The 25271-nt window shown below is 39.0% G+C and overlaps 1 protein-coding gene across 1 annotated transcript; it reads left to right on the top strand.

Moving 5' to 3' along the window:
• Nucleotides 1-1270: 1270 nt before the first annotated feature.
• DEPDC7 (DEP domain containing 7) lies at nt 1271-18951 on the top strand. Its single transcript, XM_080688688.1, has 9 exons — nt 1271-1432; nt 11324-11714; nt 13411-13538; nt 14335-14524; nt 16399-16610; nt 17544-17686; nt 17869-17994; nt 18254-18332; nt 18630-18951. The coding sequence occupies exons 1-9, from the start codon at nt 1360-1362 to the stop codon at nt 18821-18823; spliced, it is 1536 nt and encodes a 511-aa protein (XP_080544814.1). The 5' UTR covers nt 1271-1359; the 3' UTR covers nt 18824-18951.
• Nucleotides 18952-25271: the final 6320 nt, after the last annotated feature.

Below are 25271 nucleotides of genomic sequence, written 5' to 3'. Positions count from 1 at the left end.
TAGTGAGGATGGACTTGTGTGTTCATGTAGTTATGTAACCTGGGACAGACTAAAGATAACAGGCCTAAAGCGTGCTGGAAACTAATCCTACATTGTATCTTATCTCTGAGCAGTAACAACAGAGAAATTACAAAGGAAATTCCTTTAAGGGAAGTGAGGCCAGGTTTTATAACCACCAGGGGGAGAGAGCACATAAAAAAAAGGGCTAAACCATTAGCAATCTACTAAAATTTATTCTTAGGAAGAGCAATTGCCCACCAAACTCAGGCCCCTAGGGTCACAGCTTCTTAGTATGTATTTTATGAAACAACATGTAGAGCTTCTTCCAATAAGCAAAGTAATGAACTCCCACTTAAATACCATTCTAATTTATAACCTGCTTCCTCCTTCCAAGAAGACATTTATTATATGTACAAAAGGTTTAAAATAATTGCAAAATACCCAAATTTAAAATAATGGGTAAATATCTGGCAGTTGTATTGTTCTCTTAGATCACTCATCCTTTCAGAGGTACCCCAACAATGGACCCCTGGATTCCCTGGTTTCAACTTGCCCTTAACAGTCCTCCCCTCCCAGCTTCCCTCGCCTTCACTCCCTTTCCATAGCCAACTCTGTCCCCACCCATCTGACCCACAGTTACTTTGGAGGCAGCACCCATTGCCAGGGCCGCCAGCTCTAAGGCCAGCCAGATGCCCTCCTGATTGTGACCTCTAGACGTTGCTCTCCTGGGCCAGATAAAGATTTGTTCGTTCTTTACATGGAGAGAATGTGTGAAAAACTAGATGCTCTTTTTACCATGACATAATTTTAATAAGCACTTATGTTCCAGACCCAACTACTAAAACGCTGAACATTAATTCGTGTAATCTTCATAAAAAAATACCAAGAAGCGGGTTCTAATACTACCGCCGCGTCACAGGTGAGGACGCTGAGGCACAGCGAAGGGTCTGAGCTCATCAACGAGGGAACGTGGTTTGCACCCGGCTGGGCAGAGCCTCCCGGGCACTTTCCCCTCGCCTGCGCTTGGACGGTGCCGAGCGGCTGTGGGATGCGGGCCGCGTGGGGGCCGGCGCGAACCCACAGGGCAGGACGCACTGAAAGACTTTCTACCTGGCGTTGTCCTTGAGGGTGGGGCCCGCACCTTTTCCTCGTGCTCAGGGAGGCTGATTACTCGCGGCCCCGCCAGGCACGTGACCGGCGGTGTGGGCGCGTGGTGGCTGGGGTGGGGCGGGCCAGTCCTCCGTCGGAGGCGGGGCCTGGTGGGAGCCCCGCCTCGTCTCGGACCAATTAACTGGCAGCAGCGGGCTCCCACTTCACGGCGCAGCGGACTAAGGAGCTGGTGTCCCGGTAGCTACGATCATGGCCACGGTGCGGGAGAAGGCGGCGGCACTGAACCTCTCCGCTCTCCCCAGTCCGGCGCAGAGGCCTCCCGGTAGGTGCTGAGGACCCTGTCCCGGGAGGGTAAGGGTCACCGGGCGGGCAGGTGAGCTGAGGCTACTGTTCTCGCGCGGGATACACTTTCTGGATAAGGAATATTTCAATGAATACAGGTGTTTTTTTTTTACTTTTTTTAATGGTTGCATGACATTAGGAAAGACGCTGGTGAATTCTGCCACCAGTTTGATCATATCTTTGGGGGCACTTTGCTTAATATCTTGGTTTCTTTAAATGTCCAAATGAACGGAATCGGATGATCAGTTACAAAATTCCGATTCTAGCATACCTATAACTCAGTAAATATAGTTAAGATAACACTTGGCTCCCCCCCCCCCTTTTTTAGATAAGTTGCAACTTTCCCCCCTTTCTGTGGCTGCAGTGTGGGGTGTTAGAGGAATTGGTTCCTATCTTGACAAACAGCTTTTCATTTGTAAAATGCTGACCAGGTGACAGTGGTCAGTAAATTGAGTTGGGTCATTAGTAATGTTTCTTTTAATCTTCAAAAGTTAATGACAAATTGTATTAAGAACTGATTTTCTTCTGTACTTTTCTAAGAACAATCATAATAATGACCTATTCCGGTCCAATTTAAAGGATTCAGAAAAGCACATGATATCTACATTCAGAATTTTTTCTTGTTTTACATTGTGAAGAGAAGGAAAATACTTTTCATCATTTTCATTTAAGAATTTAAAATCAAATGATACTGGAAATAGTCATGAGAAATCTTTAGGCTCACTTTCTGAGTGAAAGAAAGTCCCAAATTTTACATAATTAAAAATATGGCATCCTATTTTCTCCAACAACTGAAATACCAATTCTAAGCTTTGGGCTTTTGTGAACAGATTCTTAGATGGTGTAAGGGAATATGTGTTCAAATTTAAGTAGATGACTTTCAGAAAGAAGAGTTGAAGTTCTGCTTAGTGGATTTGAACCCAAGGACAAGACCACTGTTCTCTGCACACCAGATGCAGTGGGCAGAAAAGGGCCCACTGCCTTTTCTCATTTGCTTTGCTTGCTATGGTCGCACCCTACCTGTGAGCATTTGTTAGCAACCTACCTCTTCCACCCTTTAGTTGCCTTGTCCCAGTCCCAGTAAGCACAGTAATAGGAGCCTCCGTTCCTGGTTCCTTGCCATTCCCTTTCTGTGTGCTCTGGCAAGCAGCTTCGCATGTTTGTTTCTCTACCGATTAATAACTCTGCCATACCTTAAAGGGGCTGTACGACTAGGGACCTGATTTATGTAGAAAAGTCTGTATGTTAACTTTTAGTAAGTATTTCAAAGATATTTGTCTTTTAATATAGACAAACAAGAAAGTGGTATGTTATCCTGCTATCCCTTTATACTGTAACTTAATTCTTTGAATTCACCTGGTATCACTTTTCCAGGGAGCTCAAAGTACTTCCCATATGCTATCTCATTAATCTGTATGAATTAAAGCAGTGGCCAATGCCTACTTTTGTTGATAGTTCTCTTAACATATTTTTAAATTGTTCTTATTAGTAGAGATTTATTTTACATACTTGACCTGCTTGCAGCCTTCTTTTCAGAGGCAATCTCAGTCTTCTGCATGACAACTCTAATGCCATATAAGAGGAAAACAAACTTTGGACTCCCAAACCAATAAAAGTGTTGCAATACTGGAATCAGTGTACAGGAATTTTTCCCCACTCAATCACAGCTGCCCAGTTTTAACACTCAGAACACAGTTCTCTACCTTCATCTATTGTCAGGATTTGGTTAGTATCTAATATAGTCCTTTTTCTTTGTCTTGACAAATTCTCTAAGTAATGTTTTAAAACATCTTTTGAAAAAAAAATCCTTAAATAAAATTCTCTTAAATCTTAAACGATTTAGAATTCTTATATTTTCTGATGAAGAGTTAAATCCTCTGGCATGTTTCACATCTTGTCCTCACATCTGCTCCTGGCCTTTATTTAATTGAATACTGTTCAGAGCTTGACATCATCATCCAGGTGGTATGAATAGGTAGAGCAGGGACTGTGTCCTTTGAGGATAGAGATTGTGTCCTATTAGTTCAGAGAAAGGAAAAGGAAGAAAGATACTGTCACTTTTCTTTTTACTTTGTGTGTGTGTGAGAAAATATTTTAAGCAGAGGATTTTTAGATGTCTTTTTACTTTTTGAATATTTAAAATTTTAGAATAGACTTAGATTTACAAAAAAGTTCCCATATGTCCTTCACTCAGTTTCCCTTATTATTTACATCTGACATTAGTATAGTACAGTGGTCGGCAAACTGCGGCTTGCGAGCCACATGCGGCTCGCGAGCCGCGGTTTGCCACTCTGTTGACTAATGAGTTTGTCAACCACTGGGATAGGGGCTTAATCACAAGGAACAACAACAGCCTGTAATTATTGGAATTGAGAGTCCAGGTCAGTGATCAACAAACTCATTAGTTAACAGAGCGGCAAACTGCGGCTCGCGAGCCGCAGTTTGCCGACCACTGGTATAGTGTATTTGTCACAATTAGTGAACCAATATTGATACATTATTATTAACTAAGCCCACACTCAGATTTCCTCAGTTTTTGCCTACTGTCTTTTTTTTTCTATTCCAGAATCCCACCTAAGGTATTATATTACACTGAGTCCATGTCTCATTAGGCTTTATTAGATTGTGACAGTATCCCCCCTTTATTTTCTGCTAATTGCTGTGTACTGTGCTAGCCACTTTACATACATTGTTTCAAATAATCCTCACAGTAACTGAGAGAAGTGGAATTAACTCTGCTTTGAAATAAAAAAAGTTGGGTAGTTTGTCCAAGATTGCATTATTTTAGTAAATGATGGAGCCAAGAATGGAACCCACGTCTCTGGGATTTCAAAACCCATGGCGTTATTTTATGCTTTGTATTCACAGAACCTAGCACTGTACCTACTGCATTAACACAAGTTTCCAAGTCTGAACCATATTTGATAAACCAAAAGTTTCTGAACTTTGGCACTACTGACATTTGCTTTGTTTTGGTGGCTGGCCCTCTGCATTATTGGGTATTGAGCAGCATCTCTGGACCCTCAACCCACTAGATGCCAGTAGCAACCCCCCTCCTCACCTTGTGACACCATAATGTCTCTTAGACATTGTCAAATGTCTAGTGGGGAGTAAAATCACCCACTGTGAATCACTGTGTTAACCCTTCTTTTAAAAAGTTGGTAATAATTTACACGTATTGAATAACCACTATATTATGTGAAGCACTTCATAAGGCATTTAAATAATTTGAATCTCTGTAAACTATAGGGAAATTTGAAAGAAATAAGGCACCAGGTCACTATTCTTCAAATTTTGTGGGAACTGTCCTGGCCGGGTTTGCTCGATGGTTACAGTGTTGGCCCTCGGACTGAAGGGTCTTGGGTTGGATTCCCAGTCAAGGGCACATACCTCGGTTGCAGGGCGGTCAAGGCACGTGTGGGAGGCAACCAATCCATGTGTCTCTCACATGGATGTTTGTTTCTCTCCCCGCCCCCACCCCAACTCTCTCTTAAAAAAAAAAAAGTCAATGGAAAAAATATCTTCGGGTGAGGATTAAAAAATAAAATTTTGTGGAAACTGCCTACCATGAGCTGTCTGCATTTGGTGGGTGGTAAGGGTGTAGTTTAATGCCTGAAAATGAAAATAAAATTATTACATGTTCATTTTTAGCATATTTTAGTAATTCTGTATGTTTATATTACATTGGGATCCAATTTTATTTATTTTTATTGGTTGATTTGAGAGAGAAACAAGCATTGATTTGTTGTTCCACCTATTTTTGCATTTATTGGTTGCTTCTATTTTTTAAAACTAATTTTAGAGAGAGGAAGGAGGAGATAGAGAAAGAGAGAAACAATGATGTGAGAAACAAGATGTGAAAGCCCTAGCCAGTTTCACTCAGTGATTAGAGCGTCGGCCCTCGAACTGAAGGGTCACAGGTTCGATTCTGATACCTTGGTTGCAGGCTGGATCCTAGGCCCTGGTCAGGGCACGTGTGGCAACCAATTTATGTTTCTCTCTATCTCTCCCCCTCCCTTCTACTCTCTCTTAAAATCAATGGAGAAAAATATCCTCGGGTGAGGATTAACAATAACAACAAAAAAGATCGTCTGCCCGCCCTCCCCAAACGCTCCAACCAACTGAACAACACTGGCCAGGACTTCTTTTTTAAAAAAATTTTTTATTGTTGACACTATTGTAGATCTTCCATTCCCCCACCCTTGCCCACTTCCACCCAGCCCCCATCACCCCTTCCCTTAGCCCTCACCATACTATTTTCTGTGTCCTATGCACATATGTTCTTTAGCTAATCCCCTCACCTTCCTTTATCCAGTCCCCTCCACCCCACTCCCCTCTGACATTTGTCAGTCTGTTCCATGTATTCATTGGTTGCTTCTTGTATGTGTCCCAACAGGGATTGAACCTGCAACCTTGGCATATCAGAAAAATGCTCTAAGCAACTGAGCTACCTGGCCAGGGCCATGGGATCCAATTTTATAATGTGTATATTGATCTAAGGAGTTAACATAAACTCACTATTTCAATTATTATATAAGTGTTTTAGTCCTTAAGTAGGTTTTGCTAGCAGGACCACAGTTAATGCTGACTGCACAGATCATAGTTGATGTTGATTATCCCCTTGTAACTCTTGAGTAAGTGTAATTTCCTGACATGTCTGCCTTATGACTTGATTTTTAGGAACTATTATAGTAATAGCTTGATTATTTAGTGTGAATTTTTAGAAGTGAAGATGGTTATATGTTGTATTACAAATATATATCAGAGTTCAATATTAGAAGCTTAACTTTTTTATTATTGGTAATTCTTTTTGGTAGACTTCAAATACATAAAAGGGCAGGTCTTTGCTTTTGAAAAATGGCTATTGTTTTCAAGCAAATAAAGGTGAGACTGCTTAAAAAATGAATATTGCCCTGATCGGTTTGGCTCAGTGGATAGAGCGTCAGTCTGCGGACTGAAGGGTCCCAGGTTCGATTCTGGTCAAGGGCATGTACCTGGGTTGCGGGCACATCCCCAGTAGGAGGTGTGCAGGAGGTAGCTGATCGATGTTTCTCTCTCATCGATGTTTCTACACTTGATCTTAGCCAAAAGGCCGAGAAGCGATGTCTCTCATCGATGTTTCTAACTCTCTGTCCCTCTCCTTTCCTCGCTGTAAAAAATCAATAAAATATATATTTAAAAAAAATAAAAAATGAATATTAACTATCCTAGATTGATATAGTGTTTAAAAACATGTGTAGTATGTTACAGATCTGATTTAAAACAATTTCGGAGCCTCTTGTTAGGCCACCTTCCAAAAAGCTTTTTATCTGATAGGGTAAAATTTCTTGTATGCTTCATTTCTTGCTATGTTGTATTTGGAGTTCAATATCTGTATCTAAATGGAGAGGTATAATTTCAGTCTCTAAAATCCTATAATCAGCAGTTTAGATCTGAAGCCAGCATTAAACATAGCACTCAACTCTTGTAGCATTAAATGAAGAAACCAACCAAGAGGTAAACCTTTTATTCAGGGTGATCGCAGCTGGTCTGCAGACTCTTTGAATCTTTGGTAATGATGATTTTAGAACACATTAGACCAAACATAAATAAGGAAGCATCAAGATGTAAACAGTGCTGGTTTGGCTCAGTGGATTGAGCATCAGCCTGCGGACTGAAGGGTCCCAGGTTCGATTCCGGTCAAGGGCATATGCCTGGGTTGCGGGCTCGATCCCCAGTGGGGGATATGCAGGAGGCAGCTAATCAATGATTCTCTCTTATCATTGTCGTTTCTATCGCTCTCTCCCTCTCCCTTCTCTAAAATCAATAAAAATATATTTTAAAAAAAGATGTAAACAGTATAAATTTTAAAGAATTTTCCAGCTCACATACACATGAGGTTTGAGGATAAACTAAAGCTTCAATTCTGGTTGCTGGGCTTACAAAGCATTCATTATGTACTTCTGATTTCTTGAATTCTGTTTAGAAATCACAATAATTCATCTTACTGGACATGGTCTGCTATACCAATGTTCATTTCAGCTATTAGATGGTGATAAATAAGAAGTTTTAAAATAGCATGTTGGGGCCGAAACCGGTTTGGCTCAGTGGATAGAGCGTCGGCCTGCGGACTGAAGGGTCCCAGGTTCGATTCCGGTCAAGGGCACGTACCTTGGTTGAGGGCACATCCCCAGTGGGAGGTGTGCAGGAGGCAGCTGATTGATGTTTCTCTCTCATCGATGTTTCTAGCTCTCTATCCCTCTCCCTTCCTCTCTGTAAAAAATCAATAAAATATATAAAAAAATAAAAAAATAAAAATAAAAAAAAATAAAATAGCATGTTGGGGAATCTGTGTTTGACTGGTGAAGTCAGCATTAAAAAAACAGGTTACCCTGGTGTGGGTTTTGGCACATTTACTTGTTAAATCCAGGATATATTGTGTATTAAAGTATCTGTATGAACATGAGCTAGTTTGGGCCTATGGGTGGCAATGCTTGAGGGGAACTATCTCATTATGCAAAGGTTGGGGATTAATGGCCAGTGAGAACAGAGGGGACCTGAAAGGGCTGAATTGTATCATGCCTAGAGGACTCTGAAAAGATTGTGTGGCTCACAGGTGCCTACTATCCTGCTCTAACCTGTTCTTTAATCTTTTATACTGTGTTATCCAACCTGCAAAACTTCCTGATCTCCCATATTTAAGCAGCAAGTTAATATAAGGAAATTTATTATTTACTTCTTAATTCCCTTGTGCAGATTAGCCTTTTCCACGTCATTGAGGCTGTGTATCCCCTACCTCGCACCCACTTCCGTTGTCTTATTGATCTCAAATTAATAAGTGACTCAGCCTTATCTTTTAGCTCAGCTGACTTATGTGTTTCATCATTAATATTATCACTCAACCAGAAGTCTGTTTCACTGGTACTTAAAAGGCAATTTGATCTCTACAAGATTGAATCTGGCTTATTTTCCATTCCTGTCTTACCCCTGTGTACTGTGGATAGGACATATTATAGAATTTATGATATCCTGCCTTATTTTAGGAGTGCTAACTACTAAGTGTTTTTAAATAACTTAGTTAAGGGTTCACAAATCTTAAAGTTGTATGTTTTGTTTCTCCTGTTCTTACTGGCTCACTTAAAGTTCTTTCACTTAATCCAATTCTTCAATGAATTTAATGCTAAAACTATCTGGTGGCTTACTTTTTATTGAATTTATTGGGGCCCTAGCCGGTTTAGCTCTGTGGATAGAGCGTCAACTTGTGGACTGAAAGGTCCCTGGTTCAATTCTGGTCAGGGGCACATGCCCAGGTTGTAGGCTCGATCCCCAGTAGGGGGTGTGAAGGAGCCAGTCAGTCAATGATTCTCTCTCATCATTGATGTTTCTATCTCTCCCTCTACCTCTCTGAAATCAATAAAAATATATTTTAAAATATAAAAATATTTTAAAAAAGAATTTATTGGGGTGACATTGATTGGTGGCTTGCTTTAATTATATTTAAGTACTAGGAAAAACTAGTATATATTTACTATCATAAAACTGAGGGCAAGTTTGTTTAATTCACTAAGCCTTAATTACCTCAGAATAAGATTGTTAATGACTATTTCAGAGAAGTTTATCAGGATTAAATGAGAGAAGGCAGAGCTTGCCATATTGTAAGTACTAAATATTAGCTATTAATAATACAATGAAGATATGAAGAAGACTAAAAAGCAGACATTAAGTTCATTTAAATCTTTGCTATAATCTCTAGTACTTTAGGAAGTTAAGCATAGTAATGGCTAATACTCCTTCTGTTTAGTCATTGTGGCTGTAAACAGTACAGCTGCTCCTGAGTCCTGGATACCATGAGTGACCTGGACATATTTTGAGATTCCATCAAGTGCCTGATTCTGGCTCTATTCAGTAGAGACTAAATACTGTACCAGCATTAAATCTAGTTCCAATTTGATTTATCTAGTTGATTCTCTATAATTTCATTCTTAAAACTGCTCACATGGTATTTGGAAAACTGGAATACATTTCTTCCTTCTTTGTTTATTACTAGATTATAAAGTATCTTGAATTTTAAAGTAGAATTTTGATAATCAAAAACAATCAGTGATTATTTAAAATAACATCATAATAATAGGTAGATAGAAAATTATCCATCAGCTTTTGGTATTGAAAATCTACAAATAAGCAGTCAAAGGCTTTATGTATATGTGTGTTTTTATGTTAGTAATTTTCATGGTAAAGATGTTAACATTTCTAGTAGCTACAAAATTATAGTATAACTAGAGCCCCAGTGCACGATTTCGTGCACGGGTGGGGTCCCTCGGGTTGGCCAGTGATCGGGGCCAACCGGCCAGGGGAGGGACCACGAGAGGTTGGCCGGCTACAGGAAATTGGCTGTGGGAGCGCACTGACCACCAGGGGGCAGTTCCTGCGTTGAGCATCGGCTCCCTGGTGGTCAGTACACATCATAGCTACCGGCTGGTCACCCAGTCGTCTGGTCATAATAGTCGCTTAGGCTTATATATAATGACTACACTCATTATATTAATTGCAACACAAAAGATGAATTCCAAATGACCCACTTAAAATTTATGATTCTACTGCATTAAGTGGAGTTTTCATGTCCTTCAGGAACTTATTTTTGCTTTCACCTTCCATATTCTATTTTATCTAAGAAGTCAGGAATGTAATTTCTAGCAGTAGTTTCTTTAATTACAATTCCCCATATTCCTTACTGTTATACCGATGCAACAACCATGTGTTTGTATCTATAACTATATCTCTATCTATCTATCTGATTGATAAATGCTTTAAAATTATATAGAACATGAGCCAAATCCAGTACCACCTCTTATAATGTCTGGAATTACCTTTAACCTCTGTGAATTTGTTTTCCATCTTTTAAAAAGAAATGATATCTCCCTCATAGGGTTGCTATGAAGATTAGATCATTTATGCACTTAATAGAGTTCTTTGCACATAATTGGTAAGTGCCACAAGGTCCTACTTGATCTGCAAACCCCGAACCCCAAATCCTATTTCGACTCCTCTCTGATCTCACTTCCTACTGTTCTCTCCCTTTGTCACCCACACAAGCCATGCTTCTACTTCTCAAGGCCTTTGCTCTTTCTGTTTTCTCTGCTCTTTCCCCCAATATATGCACAGCTTGCTTTCTGTTGTTGTTGTGGTATTTTGTTGTTTTTATAGAGGAAGGGAGAGAGAATGGAGAGATAGAAACTTTGATGAGAGAGAAACATCATCGATTGGCTACCTACTGCATGGCCTCTACTGGAGATCGAGCCCATAACCCAGGCATGTGCCCTGACTGGGAATCAAACTGGTGATCTCCTGGTTCATGGGTCAACGCTCAACCACTGAGCAACAACAGCTGGGCTGCTTCCTGGTTTGTTTGTGTTTTTTTTTTATTATTTTTTTTTACATTTTATTTTATTTTTTATTTTAAATTTCTTTATAGCTTCCTGGTTTTTAAATGGTGTCCAGAAACTCAGGTTTCTGCTCAGAAATCACATTGTTAGAAAGGTGTTTCCTGATGTCCATCTAAAATAGCATTTTCTTCCTAACCTAGCTTTAGTTTTCTTCTTAGCATTGATCTAACATATTTGTATTGTCTGTATCTTCCCATAAAGTATATGTCTGTGAGAACAGGGACTTTATTTTGTTCACTGTTGTATCCTAGTTACATAGGACAGTGTTTAGCATCTAGTAGGCATTACATTTTTAAATGAATTGTTACTAATAATTTGATATTTCAATAAGAAGCTGACTTCATAATTGTTCCTTTTAATAACTTTAGAAATTGCCACTTTTTGCTTAAGGATTGCTTAGACCTTATCATAAATAAATAAGGTTACTCTGTGATTTTTTTCCATTGCAGGTTTCAGTGTGGCCCAGAAACCATTTGGAGCCACATATGTATGGAGTAGCATTATAAACACTCTTCAAACACAAGTGGAGGTGAAAAAAAGAAGGCACCATTTAAAAAGACACAATGACTGCTTTGTTGGTTCAGAAGCTGTCGATGTCATTTTTTCTCACCTAATTCAGAATAAATATTTTGGTGATGTAGATATTCCTCGGGCCAAAGTAGTAAGAGTGTGTCAAGCACTTATGGACTACAAAGTATTTGAAGCAGTTCCAACCAAAGTCTTTAGAAAAGACAAAAAACCTACATTTGAAGATAGTAGTTGCAGCCTTTATAGATTCACAACAATACCCAAACAAGACAGTCAATTTGGCAAAGAGAATAAACTACATTCATCTTCTAGGTTAGTATATAATATAAGGTTAGCATGGGCATACTGGCAGGATTTTGTCTACTTTTTAATAAGATGCTGACTGGCTTTATGTTTCCTTTGAATTAGTAAATTAGGCTAAAATCTGGGTCTGTGGATAAATTTGATCAAGTAGAGTGAACTTTTTATTTTTGCTATCTCTTAGGATTCTTGTTTGTTTCTGCTAAATATAAAATATGAACAATCAACAAACTGATTTTTCTGCTTCAAGTTACAATTATAGTGTAAAAAATGTTAGAGAGCTTATCCACAAAATGGTATGAGAACAGAGAAGGTGAAAGCAGGCAGGCAAGGTATTACTAGATTCCACAAAATGGTAGATGTGAAGTATGAAAGGCAGGTGGGAGCCAGAATGCACAGGTTTTATATGACATATTAAGGAGTTTATGCCTGGTCATACAGTTTTGAGAAGCCACAGAAAGATTTTAAGCAGGATGAGATTGCATTTTAGAAAGGTCATCCTGGCAGCTGTACGGTCAGCCTAATGGGGAGAGCTATTTGGAATCTATTGCAATATTGCAGTCTACAGATGAGGGTGAAGCAAACGGCCGTGGTGAAGATGAGGGAGACATTTAAAGGGAGACTGTGGGACAGAACTGTAAAACCCAGTGACTGAAATGAATGCAGGTGATAAGTACATAATGAACTGAATTATTTGTTATAAAAAAACAAAAAACTTTTTCCTTTTATTCCCCTCACCTGAACCGTGCAGAGTTCATTGAAGCTCTTATAATTCAGAGCTGACACAAGTTTAGTGTATTGACTTTCAAATATTTTAAAACTATATATTTAAAACATAATAAAACTTACCGCTATATGTGGGAAGGAAATATGAGGGTGAGGTAGGCCAAGTCAACATTTTCCAGATGCAGGTCCATATGCTTTATCTTAAACCTCTGGGGACCTGACTGATTCATTTAGGAATTTGGAACTTAGGAGATTTTAGAAAGGTATTTTGTACATATATATTAGATAACACCTCTAGAAGGATCTTTAATCAACTGATTAGTGTTTTTGTAGTAAACAAAACATTCATACTAACTGGGATAAATAAAAACTATGATAGTCTCAAAACAAGTTTTGTCATCATATGAGTTCTGAATAAACTTTAGATTTTTTCCAAGCTTTTTGGGTTTCAGAATTGTGGATAAAGGATGGTAGATCTGTATTTGGAAAATGATTAGCACTGTCTACCAAAGAATGCCCCAGAAATAGAGACAACTGATAAAAAACATCTATATAACAAAAACCCAGTGGTCATAATGCCGTAACGACCAAAGACTGGTCACCAGGAAGTTGCGTGCGCAGTGACATGCGCTCGGGTGTGGAGGGCTGCGAGCACGGTGAGGCGCATGTGGGGGGGGGGGGCTGCATGATTTCGCGCACTGGGCTTCTAGTTAAGCATAAAGAAGTTTGTTTCAAAATTCAGACTAACATTTTAGTCACTGAATTACTTAAATCTAAATGTTCAAAGGAGAATTTAGAGTATGTATATTTAGGCCTAATAAAAAAGGTGGGATGTTTTGTATTTTATTCTGCTCTTAGAATTTGCATGTATTGTGTTTTTACTCAAATACATAAACTTTCTGGAAACTCTTGGCTCTCAAATACTAAAATATTTCTGTGGGCTTACTAATAAACATTAATTTATGAAATAAATTCATTTTAGGTATACAGATGCATTATTTAGATCATCTGATATCAAATCAGCAAGTTTAGAGGACCTGTGGGAAAATCTGAGTTTAAAGCCTGCTAACTCCCCTCATGTAAATATCTCTGCAGCTTTGTCTCCACAAGGTAAGCTAAAGATGATGCAAGTAAGAAGCAGAAGGCTAATTTCAAATAAAGTTATTTAAAAATGTTTCAATCTTAACCTTTTTTAGAATTTAAATATTCACAGCACAAAGAAAGAGTGCACTGTGTATTAAAACTGTTTATATTAAGTTTTAACAGAGGTCTATTATCTTTAACAAATAGATCAGTGTTGCAATTCTTGAACACTGACTTTTGTCCTGTCAGCTGGCAGAGGTTCAAATCTGAAATGTTTCGCATGCAGATTTTTATTTAAAATATGCTCTCAGATATTTATTTCCCTAAGATTTTATTAGATTAAGTAAAAATTTGAAAATTCCATTAAAAGAGTAACAGAATTCTTATATTCTTCCTTTTCTGTGGCAATGGAATATAATTTCATGACTGATTTCCACCTTCCCTCCCCCATCCTAGTTGTGGAAACCTTGAGTGAAATAATCTGTAGCCAAGAGTTTCAAATGAGTTTTCAGATTGAATGAACCATTCTTTCTTCCAAAGTCCTTATTAACATACTTTATGACTTGATTTCTTATCTCTGCCATATTGCTTTTTATAGTACAAGAATGAAAAGAATTCCTGTTGTCCAAAGTCTGTTCTCCTACACTTTAAACAAATATTGAATTGTTTTCAGAAATCACTTAATAAGGTTGACTATTTCTCTCTCTCTCTCTCTCTCTCTTTTTTTGCCACAAATTTATTAGCTTAGACCTGCCTAGACAAATATCATGGTGAATATTTAGTAACTATTGTTACTTTTCGGCCTGTCATTTTCCCTGTGTAGTTATTAATGAAGTTTGGCAAGAAGAAACAATTGCACGTCTACTACAACTTGTAGACCTTCCACTTCTTGACTCCTTACTCAAACAGCAAGAGGTTGTACCTAAAGTTTCTCAACCTAAGAGGCAGCCTGACTTGGTCAACAATAGTAACTACCTGGATCGAGGGATTCTCAAGGCTTATGGTGACTCTCAGTATGTGGAAATACATGTAATAATTTGAGTGTGCTTGTAGGTTGGTTATAGATAATTGTTTTAAGATAATCTTTTGAATTCTTCTGTCCATGGAATCAGATATGCATTGTCAGTTGATATTATCAGTATTTGGGAAAGTAACAAAATCACTGTGGTCAAAATTAGAAAGAGATTTATATTTCATTATTTTTCATATTCATTTTTGTTTCACATATAACTTACTTGTACATCAAGTGAAGAAAATGATTATGCTCCATCTTCTTAGTAGGTCTGTTTGGTGTCTTAGGGGTGTCTGGTCTTCAAAGAAACCTGGAAAAAAATGAACAGATTTGGCAAATTCTTAGAATCTTTTGACCACAGATGCTTAATTTTTTTTTTAAATTTATTGATTTTGGAGAGAGAGGAAGAGAGAAAGAGAGAAGGGAGAGAGAGACATTGACTTGTTGTTCCACTTCTTTATGCATGCATTGGTTGTTTCTTATATGTGCCCTGATCAGGGATCATATTGCAACCTTGGTGTATTGGGACAATGCTCTAACCAACTGAGGTACCCAGCTAAGGCTCCACATGTGCTTTTATATGCCTCTAGAATACCTGTTAAATATGCATTTTTAAATTAACTAGTTTTGTTAAATAAAAATAATGAAAGTAACTCTTGTTCTCACCTCTTCCATTCTTCTGAATATAAATCTTAAGGTTTAAAGGCTTAAATTAACTTCAAGTTAAGGAAATTATGATTTTTTTCCCTTAAAGCAGAGTGCTATATTCCTTATAACTTTGAAGCTCCTCTCCTAAAGATAATTACTAAAGGTTAAAATCTTGTATTTTAAGCTCATTTAATTTTTAATAATTTTGCCTTAGCAGATAGTGTTCCAGCATAGTTAGAAAGATGGAAATGTTAGAAAGAAATACAACTTAACATGTTTAGTACTTCACTGGATCTACATTCCAGTGAACTATTAATAAATAGTTGAATGTCAAAAGCTAACTTAAAACCTTACATGTAAAAATTAATCCCAACTTACTAGTTATTGAACTCTGCATGTATAATGGGAACTTATTCTACAGGAATTTAAATTACATTTCTACAATCTAAAGTAACGTGAAAACATTATGACCTTAAATTTAAATACAGAATCAGCAATTGTGTTAGAAGTAACCTTAAAGATCATCTCGCTGCTTCTTATTATAAACTTGATGAAACTGATGCCCAGAGAGGTGAAGTGACCTGCCCATGATAATGCACCTGGGTGGTAGATATAGTTGTTCTGAGTCTATAGCAGTAGAGTACATGAATATTTTTAACAAATCAAATATTAAAAGTTATTTTATGTCTTGAAATACAGCCTTTTTCTGAAGTCACTCAGCTGGTATTTTCTTAGAAATAGTAATTAATATTTTATTATTCTGAAACCCTACCTTATCTTCCTCTATTCTCTCCTAGCCAAAGTGAGAGATGACATCATATATAGAGCTCTGAAGTAAGGAACACTATATTAGAAAAATAGTGGTCTAGGAATCAGATCTGGGATCTAGTCCTGCCTGGGACCTTGAGCAAGTAACTTAAGAGTTTCTGTGCCTCCACTGTAAATGTAAAGAATAGAGTTTGAATTTCAATGTCCTTTTCAGCTCTGTATTGTACTGGATAGCTTCCATTTTCACTTTTTAAAAAGGTAAGAAAAAGAAGACATATAATAAGCTGAACTTTTTATGTGATACATGACCTCGCTATATATTAAAAAGAATTACACTTAATCTTTACCTAAGTGTGATGTTTATCCTGGTGGCAAACTTGAAATAGCTAGTAAATTGGGTATTGTGTGTATATTTGTTACTTTTTGCTTTTTGAAATGGTTCTTTTTTTCCCCACATAGGGAAGATGAGTGGCTCTCTGCAGCAACTGACTGCTTGGAATACCTTCCAGACCAGATGGTGGTGGACATAAGCAGAAACTTTCCTGAGCAACCAGATAGAATAGACTTAGTGAAAGAACTTCTGTTTAATGCCATTGGCAAATATTACAGTAGTAGGGAACCTCTGTTAAATCACTTATGTGATGTTCATAATGGAATTGCAGAGCTCTTAGGTAAGTAAGAATCTTACTGGATACTAGAATTTGTATTTTGGAAAACAAGAAAAAAATTGTCCTCAAAATTAATCGGAGTGGTACAATGTCAAGCTAGGAGTGGATCTGGATTGTATGTTTATTTCAAAACATCTAGGATCATTTGGAAAGAGGCTTTGATAAGTTCTGAAGTGACTACAATTTCTAGTGGCCACAGAATGCCACTCTCATTTGCTGGAAGTTCATTAAGCATAGAGTAGCAGTTCTCTTCTTTAGAAAGGAACACTAGTACCACCATTATTCCCCTTCAGTCTTTTCAAAATGGGACTCCTGCTTTGTCCCTCTACCAATATACCAGGCTATTTTTCTCAGGTGGGCTTGGATACATCAGTACTGTACCTATAGTGTGCCCTCAAAATGTACTGAATTGATGAAAAACAGGCTGGGAATTTTTTTTTAAAATATATTTTATTGATATTTTACAGAGAGGAAGGGAGAGGGACAGAGAGCTAGAAACATCGATGAGAGAGAAACATCGATCAGCTGCCTCCTGCACACCTCCCACTGGGGATGTGCCCGCAACCAAGGTACATGCCCTTGACCGGAATCGAACCCGGGACCCTTCAGTCCGCAGGCCAACGCTCTATCCACTGAGCCAAACCGGTTTCGGCCAGGCTGGGAATTTATATACAAAGCCAAGACTTAGATTTAACATCCTAAGAATAATACATGATAAAGATTTAGGATATTAGTTGCCAATTCGAGAATTGGCTTCCTTGATGATATTGGCCATTCATTATAATTCCTAGTCTTTTTGTTTTGTTTTGTTTTGTTTTGCTTTTGAAAATTATTTTGAATATGTTTACTGTTTAGCTTAAGCTTTACCTTGAATATTGTTCCCTTTAATATAGTCATATTTGGTCAAAATTAAAAGCACTTTTCTTTTGGCTAAAGTGAATGGGAAGACTGAAATAGCATTAGAAGCTACTCAGCTCTTTCTAAAGCTTCTGGATTCCCAGAACAGAGAAGAGTTTAGAAGACTACTGTATTTCATGGCTGTTGCAGCACATCCTTCTGAATTTAAATTACAGAAAGAAGTAAGTCTTTTGTCTAAATGTTCATTGTATTCGGTATCCTTAATACTTATAGGACCCACGTGTCACATTATTCCATCATCAGCATACTGAAATAGGATAATAGTTATTAATATTTAACATTTGCCTTTTATATTGAATTTTTAAATATATGCCATTAGGTATGTGTTGTTTTATTTTTATAGAGTGACAACCGAATGGTTGTGAAAAGGATATTCTCAAAAGCTGTTGTTGACAATAAAAATTTATCTAAAGGCAAAACTGATCTTCTGGTACTCTTTTTAATGGATCATCAAAAAGATGTCTTTAAGGTAAAACTCTGAAAGTAGTTCATTTGAGTTTATGTAATAGGTCACTAGATTAAAATGCATTTGAATAATGTCCAATGTCTCCTCCTTCTCCTCCTCTTCTTTCTTCTTGCTTCTCCTCCTCCTTCCTCCTCCTCCTCCTTCTTCCTCCTTCTTTCTCCTTCTCCTTCTTCTTTCTCCTCCTTCTTCTTCCTCTTCCTTCTCCTTCCTACTTCCTCCTCCTCCTCCTCCTCCTTTTTCTTCCTTCTTCTTTTTTTTTAAGATCCCTGGAACTCTACATAAAATTGTCAGCGTTAAGCTCATGGCCATTCAGAAGGGAAGAGATCCAAACACAGGCACAGGTAATCTGAGAAATATTATTTTCATGATCTTCCAAAGATAAATTCTTACTATTTACTTGAAAGTGTTTTATTGTAAGTAATTGTACCTAATTTCAACTAAACTTTAAACAACCTCCTCAGACTTAGCAAAGAGCTTCCTTATAGTCAAATGCAGATTGACCAGGGTTAGAAAGTTGGCAGTGCTTAGCATCTTCTGTGCATTTTACAAAATGGGGATTAAATATAAAAATAGTGCTTGATTTTTATAGTTAAATCTAAAGAATAGATTAACTGAACTTTTTACTTTTAATATTTAAGGATATACTTTTTGTGAGAGAATTGATCAAAGTGATTATTCGGACCATACACAGAAGACAACCAAGGATGAGCTATTGAATTTATTAAAAACTATTGATAAGGATCCAAAACTGTCTGCCAAAGAGAAGAAAAAATTGCTAGGTCAGTTCTATAAGTGTCACCCAGACATCTTTATTGAATATTTTGGAGACTGAATTTCTAATGTCTGTATATAACGTGTGTATTTTAAGAATTATGCATCCTAAAGACCCAATCACATTTGTAATTTTGAATGTTCTTCTAAATATTAAACTGTACTTAATAAAACCTTTTTGTATAACCTTTTGTGTCTAAAACTGAGTTATTAGATGGTGTATTGCTGTTAAGTATTGACCTCTCTTACATGAGTTGATTTATAATTCTTGTGTATAAAACTTCATAAAACATAAGAATTTAAATGATATGACATTATAGTGTTTACATAAGAAAGTATTAAACAGTAAGAATGTCCATAATTACAAGTTAATAGGAGTGTGGTTTGTACCTTAAGAGGTACTCCTTAAAAATATAAAATTTGATGAAGTAACTTTATGAATTAACATAGACTGTAGACAAATTAGAAATTGAACTTCCCTAATGCTTTTGAAAACTTCAACATCTTTTATAGCTTATTGTGGAAAATTTCAAACATATATAAAAAATGGGGAGAACAGAATACTGAACTCCCACATACTTAATCCAGTTTCAACAACTCTCAGCTCATGGTCAATCTTGTATCACCTATACTCCTACCCATTCCTTGGTCCCAACCCCAGCAAATTTCAGACATCATATCACTTTATAAACTAGAGACCTGGTGCACAGATTCGTGCACTGGTGGGGTCCCTCGGCCTGGCCTGCACCCTCTCGCAATCCAGGACTCCTTGGGAGATGTTGGACTATCAGTTTCGGGCCCATCCCCACAGGCCAGGCTGAGGGACCCCACCCGTGCACAAATCCGTGCACTGGGCCTCTAGTATGCATATAAGATCTTTGGTTAATCTCTTCCTGCCCTCCCCCCTTCCCTCTGAGATTCATCGGTCTAGTTCCATGTTTCCATGCCTGTGTGTTGAGCGTCTGTCTCCTGGCAGTCAGTGCGCATCATAGCTACCGGTTGAATGGTTGCTTAGGCTTTTATATATATAGAAGATTTCAGTATGTTTGGCTAAAAGATAAGGACATTAAATATAACCACACAGACCCATGTTTCCTTAACATCATCAAATGTGCAGTGTCAGTGTTCACATTTTATGATCTTACATGATTTTGACAGTTTATTGGAATAGGAATCCAAATAAGGTCCATAATTGCAATTGGTTAATGTGCTTCTTAAGTCTCTTTTAATCTATAGGTTCTTCTCTTTATTCTCCCCCTCTTCTTCTTTTCACATCTTCCTCTCAAGCTGGTCACTTGTTCATATCTATATTTCTTGGCCATTAGAGCTATGTCTTCTACAACTTTTTATCCATATTACTGATTATTTTGGAACTACTGCACTATCAAGATATATTTGGTAAATATACAAAGCAATATATAGAATACAATTTGAAGTTGTTCAACCTTACAATAATAAAACCAAAAGACTAAAATGAGACTGAATGTCATCTATTTAAACTTTGATTTTTAGAAAAAAAAAATATAAAAATAAACTTAGATTTTTAATGAAAGGTAGGGAAAACTAAAATGATGCACCAATATGCTAGCATGTCAATGAATATTTTATTTTCTAAGATATAACTTGACAGCCTTTACATGGGAGTAAGTTTAAGTATAACTATTACAGCAATTCTAATAAAGCAGGGAATAACTTCGTCAGTTTTTTGTTTGCATAGGCAAGAAAGGAAGGCAGCTCTCTTTACAATGAGGTGAAAGAGAAGATGGTTCATGATTTAAGTGTGAGGAAGTTTTCAGAAACAAACTACCGAAAGTAGTGAGACCATAGTGGAAGTGCAACTGTGTGTACTATCTGATTTGCAACCTTTATTTTGTGCATAATCAAATAGCATGATTATTTGCCAACCAAAACTAACAACTTCTCCTTCAGTGCAATGAAGAACTAAATGCCAAATTATATTTATGGTCCTAAGACAAACAGCATTCTAATATTGATAATTCCATAGAAAATCTAGTAAAACCACAGTTTACCTTAAACTTCAAAAGCAAGAATAGGATCAAGTTTTCAGAAAAACTTGTTTACTCCAAGTGTTATCAGTGCTACCTTTAGTGCCTTGGGCAACCCTCCTATATCACCAGAACTGTCAATCCTTGTTGCTCATCCATGATGCCCTCTTGGTGACCCATCCCCACTTAGACACCTGATTGGTAGGTGTCTGTGAGCCTCATCACCAACCTTGCTGAGACGGGGCTAAGCAGTGATCCTAGGACAGCCTACTTGTAGGCCAATGTGACTGATTTTGCACAAAAATCAGCTTGGCTACTCAAAGTCTGTATAGAAAAATCTAGCCCTAGCCAGTTTGGCTCAGAGGAGAGAGTGTCAGTCTGCGGACCAAGGGGTGCTGGGTTCGATTCCGGTCAAGGGCACATACCTCGGTTGCAGGCTCCTCCCCAGCCTGGGCCTGGTGTGTGTGGGGAGGGGTGGGGTGGGGACGTGCGTGCAAGAGGCAACCAATTGATGTTTCTCTCTGTCTTTCCCTCTTCCACTCTCTCTAAAAGATCAATGCAAAAATATCCTCGGGTGAGGATTAAAAAAAAATCTAAACTATGAGGAAACAACAAAGAAAAGAGAGAAACGAGTCTATAATAGAGAGGGGAGTGAGATAGCCTGCAGCAGGAAGCGGGATGGGATGAGAGAGCTCTTGTGTGACTCGAGATGATAGAGTAGGAGTGATCTCTGAGCTGCCAGCTTTCTCCTCCCAAACCCTATGTGCAGCCAGCCTTGCAGCTAACTCCCTTTACCTTGAGTCAGTATGTTTTTAAAATAAAAAGGAAACAATTCAAAATATATCAAAAGGTTACAAGGTGAAATAAGTCAAATCAGAGGTTTTGGTATTGTCACACTGTCCTCGCCACATGTGAAAATTGTTTATATTAATCCAAGGAAAGAGAGAAACCAAGATGGCGGCATAGGTAAGCACCTAAACTGCTGCCTCGCACAACAATTTCAAAACTACAACTAAAAGACAGAATGGACACCATCCAGAACCACATGAAAGCTGGCTGAGTGGAAATTCTACAACTAGAAGGAAAGAGAAAAGCTCACAGAGAATTGGAGGTACAGCAAAGGGTCTTTGTGCGCGCAGAGAGGAAGGGCGGCTGAGAGCCTGGCTGACTTTCTCTGGTGGGAGGGGAAGGAAGCCCCCGACTGCACTGAACCCCAGTTCTGACTGCACTGAACCCCAGTCCCGGGTGAAACCCCGTGGACCCAGGCTCATACAGGGGGAGTCTGGACTGTCAGGTAGAGAGAAAGGCACCCGGAGACTCGGAGACCTGGTGGAGACCCAGGGGAGCCCAGCGGGAAGGGGTCTGGAGGTGTGCGCGCCAGTGCGCACAAAGACTGAGGAGGTAGCCGAAACCAGTTTGGCTCAGTGGGTAGAGCGTCGGCCTGCAGACTGAAGGGTCCCGGGTTCAATTCCGGTCAAGGGCATGTACCTTGGTTGCGGGCACATCCCCAGTGGGAGGTGTGCAGGAGGCAGCTGATCGATGTTTCTCTCTCTTGGATGTTTCTAGCTCTCTATCCCTCTCCCTTCCTCTCTGTAAAATATCAATAAAATATATTTTTTAAAAAAAAAGAAAAAAGACTGAGGAGGTTGCCACAGGCTTTCCCTAGTGGAAGGGAGTCAGAAGCTCCTGACTGCACTGAGCCCCAGTTCTGACTGCACTGAACCCCAGTTCCAGGCGAGCCCCTGGGGACCCACGCTCTTGTGGGGGGAATCTGGACTCTCGGGCGGAGACTTGGGAGCAGGGGAAGGCAGAGGTCTGGAGGCGCGCACGCAAGGGCAAGGCTGACTGGAAGCCAAGACTGTCTGCTCCGCCCTGAGACTCCACCCCATCCAAGCTGAGCACAGAGGCTATTGCAATTTGGCAAGTCTAATCCTATAAGGCTGTCTCCAGCACCGAACTTCTCCCAGCATAGACACAGCTGGTCCTTACAGCCAACTGGCCTGGAGGTCAATTCCTCCCAGTGATACCAACAACAATCAAGACTTAATTACAACAAGGCTGTACACACAGTCCACAAAGGGGTGCACCACGAGTATCCAACTCAGGTTAACTGGGGAGGCCGACCCACTGGGCTATATAGGAAACCTAGCACACAAATCTACCCTACCAACTCAGGGAAGTAGTGAAAATGCGGCGACAAAGAAACAGATCACAAACAAAAGAAATGGAGGAAAACAAATGACTGGATATAGAATTCAAAACCTCGGTTATAAGGCTTTTCAAGGATATCCTAGAAAAGGCCGATAAATATAACGAGACCCTCGAAGATATGAAAAAGGACCAACTAGAAATTAAACATACACTGACTGAAATAAAAAATATTATACAGAGACCCAACAACAGACTAGAGGAACACAAGAATCAAGTCAAAGAATTGAAATGCAAAGAAGCAAAAAACACTCAACTGGAAAAGCAAAAAGAAAAAAAAATCCAAAAAGTTGAAGATAGTGTAAGAAGCCTCTGGGACAACTTCAAGCGTACCAACATCAGAATTATGAGGGTGCCAGAAGAAGAGAGAGAGCAAGATACTGAAAACCTATTGGAAGAAATAATGACCGAAAACTTCCCCCACCTGGTGAAAGAAATAGACTTACAAGTCCAGGAAGCGCACAGAACCCCAAACAAAAGGAATCCAAAAAGGACCACACCAAGACACATCATAATTAAAATTCCAAGAGCATGCTGAGACCGGTTTGGATCAGTGGATAGAGCGTCGGCCTGTGGACTGAGGGGTCCCGGGTTCGATTCTGGTCAAGGGCATGTGCCTTGGTTGCGGGCGCGTCCCCAGTGGGGGGTGTGCAGGAGGCGGCTGGTCGATGTTTCTCTCTCATCGATGTTTCTAGCTCTCTATCCCTCTCTCTTCCTCTATGTAGAAAATCAATAAAATATATTTAAAAAAATAAATAAAATGCCAAGAGCAAAAGACAAAGAGAGAATATTAAAAGCAGCAAGATGCCGAAACCGGTTTGGCTCGGTGGATAGAGCGTCAGCCTGCGGACTGAAGGGTCCCGGGTTCGATTCTGGTCAAGGGCATGTACCTTGGTTGCGGGCACATCCCCAGTGGGAGGTGTGCAGGAGGCAGCTGATCGATGTTTCTCTCTCATCGATGTTTCTAGCTCTCTATCACTCTCCCTTCCTCTCTGTAAAAAATCAATAAAATATATTTAAAAAAAAAAAAAAAGCAGCAAGAGAAAAACAGTTAATTACCTACAAGGGAGCAGCCATACGATTGTCAGCTAATTTCTCAACAGAAACTATGCAGGCCAGACGGGAGTGGCAAGAAATATTCAAAGTGATGAATAGCAAGAACCTACAACCAAGATTACTCTACCCAGCAAAGCTATCATTCAGAATTGAAGGGCAGATAAAGAGCTTCACAGACAAGAAAAAGCTAAAGGAGTTCATCACCACCAAACCAGTATTATATGAAATGCTGAAGGGTATTCTTTAAGAAGAGGAAGAAGAAAAAAGTAAAGATAACAATTATGAACAACAAATACATATCTATCAACAAGTGAACCTAAAAATCAAGTGAATTAAAAACCTGAGGAACAGAATAATCTGGTGAATATAATAGAATCAGGGGCATAGAAAGGGAGTGGACTGACAATTCTCGGGGGGAAAGGGATATGGGGGGTTCAGGAAGAGACTGGACAAAAATCATACACCTATGGATGAGGACAGTGGGGGGGAGGTAAGGGCAGAAGGTGGGGTGGGAACCGGGTGGAGGGGAGCTATGGGGGGAAAAAGGAGAAACAATTGTAATAATCTGAATAAAGATTTATTTAAAAAAAAAATCCAAGGAAGGTAGAGCACTCTCACTGGGGGCCTGGAGGGAGGGGGTAGGTCTTGCTTGGGAGGTGATTCTAGTCTGGCTGCATCTTACAATCACCTGGAAGCTTAACAATTCTTGCCTGCCCCCCCACCCCTGCTTTGCTCCCCAAGTTTCGGGTGATAGCTTTAGACTGCCCCCAGAAGATGCGGAGGTGTAGTCAGGGTTGAGAAGCCCCAATCTAGAGACTCTATGGTACAGCAGTCTGGACTCAGAAATGAAAACTGAATGTTTTCTTTGTGAATCTTAGTTCCAGTTAGTTGAGTATCTTAAGGTTTTCCTCCTGAAGTGAACCCTGGTCTGAGGACGTGGGTGTATTAGAGGAAAACAATGTGCTAGTTAGTGAATGGCTTGAGGGAGTTGTATGTGCTCTGTCAGCCTTCACTACTTTCGGGGTAACTACCCGTTAAGAAGTAGTGCTTGAAAGCACCAAGGCCACTCCCTCTTGTTTAATTCTAGTTCTTTTATTTTATAATATATTTTATTGATTTTTTACAGAAAGGGAGAGGGATAGAGAGTTAGAAACATCCAAGAGAGAGAAACATCGATCAGCTGCCTCCTGCACACCCTCCTGGGGATGTGCCCGCAACCAAGGTACATGCCCTTGACCG

The sequence above is a fragment of the Plecotus auritus genome (assembly GCF_963455305.1).
Source record: "Plecotus auritus genome assembly, chromosome: 9".
In the NCBI taxonomy this organism is placed as follows: Eukaryota; Metazoa; Chordata; class Mammalia; order Chiroptera; family Vespertilionidae; genus Plecotus; species Plecotus auritus.
The sequence above is the reverse complement of the archived record's forward strand: the minus strand, read 5'-3'. Positions and strand labels throughout refer to the sequence as shown.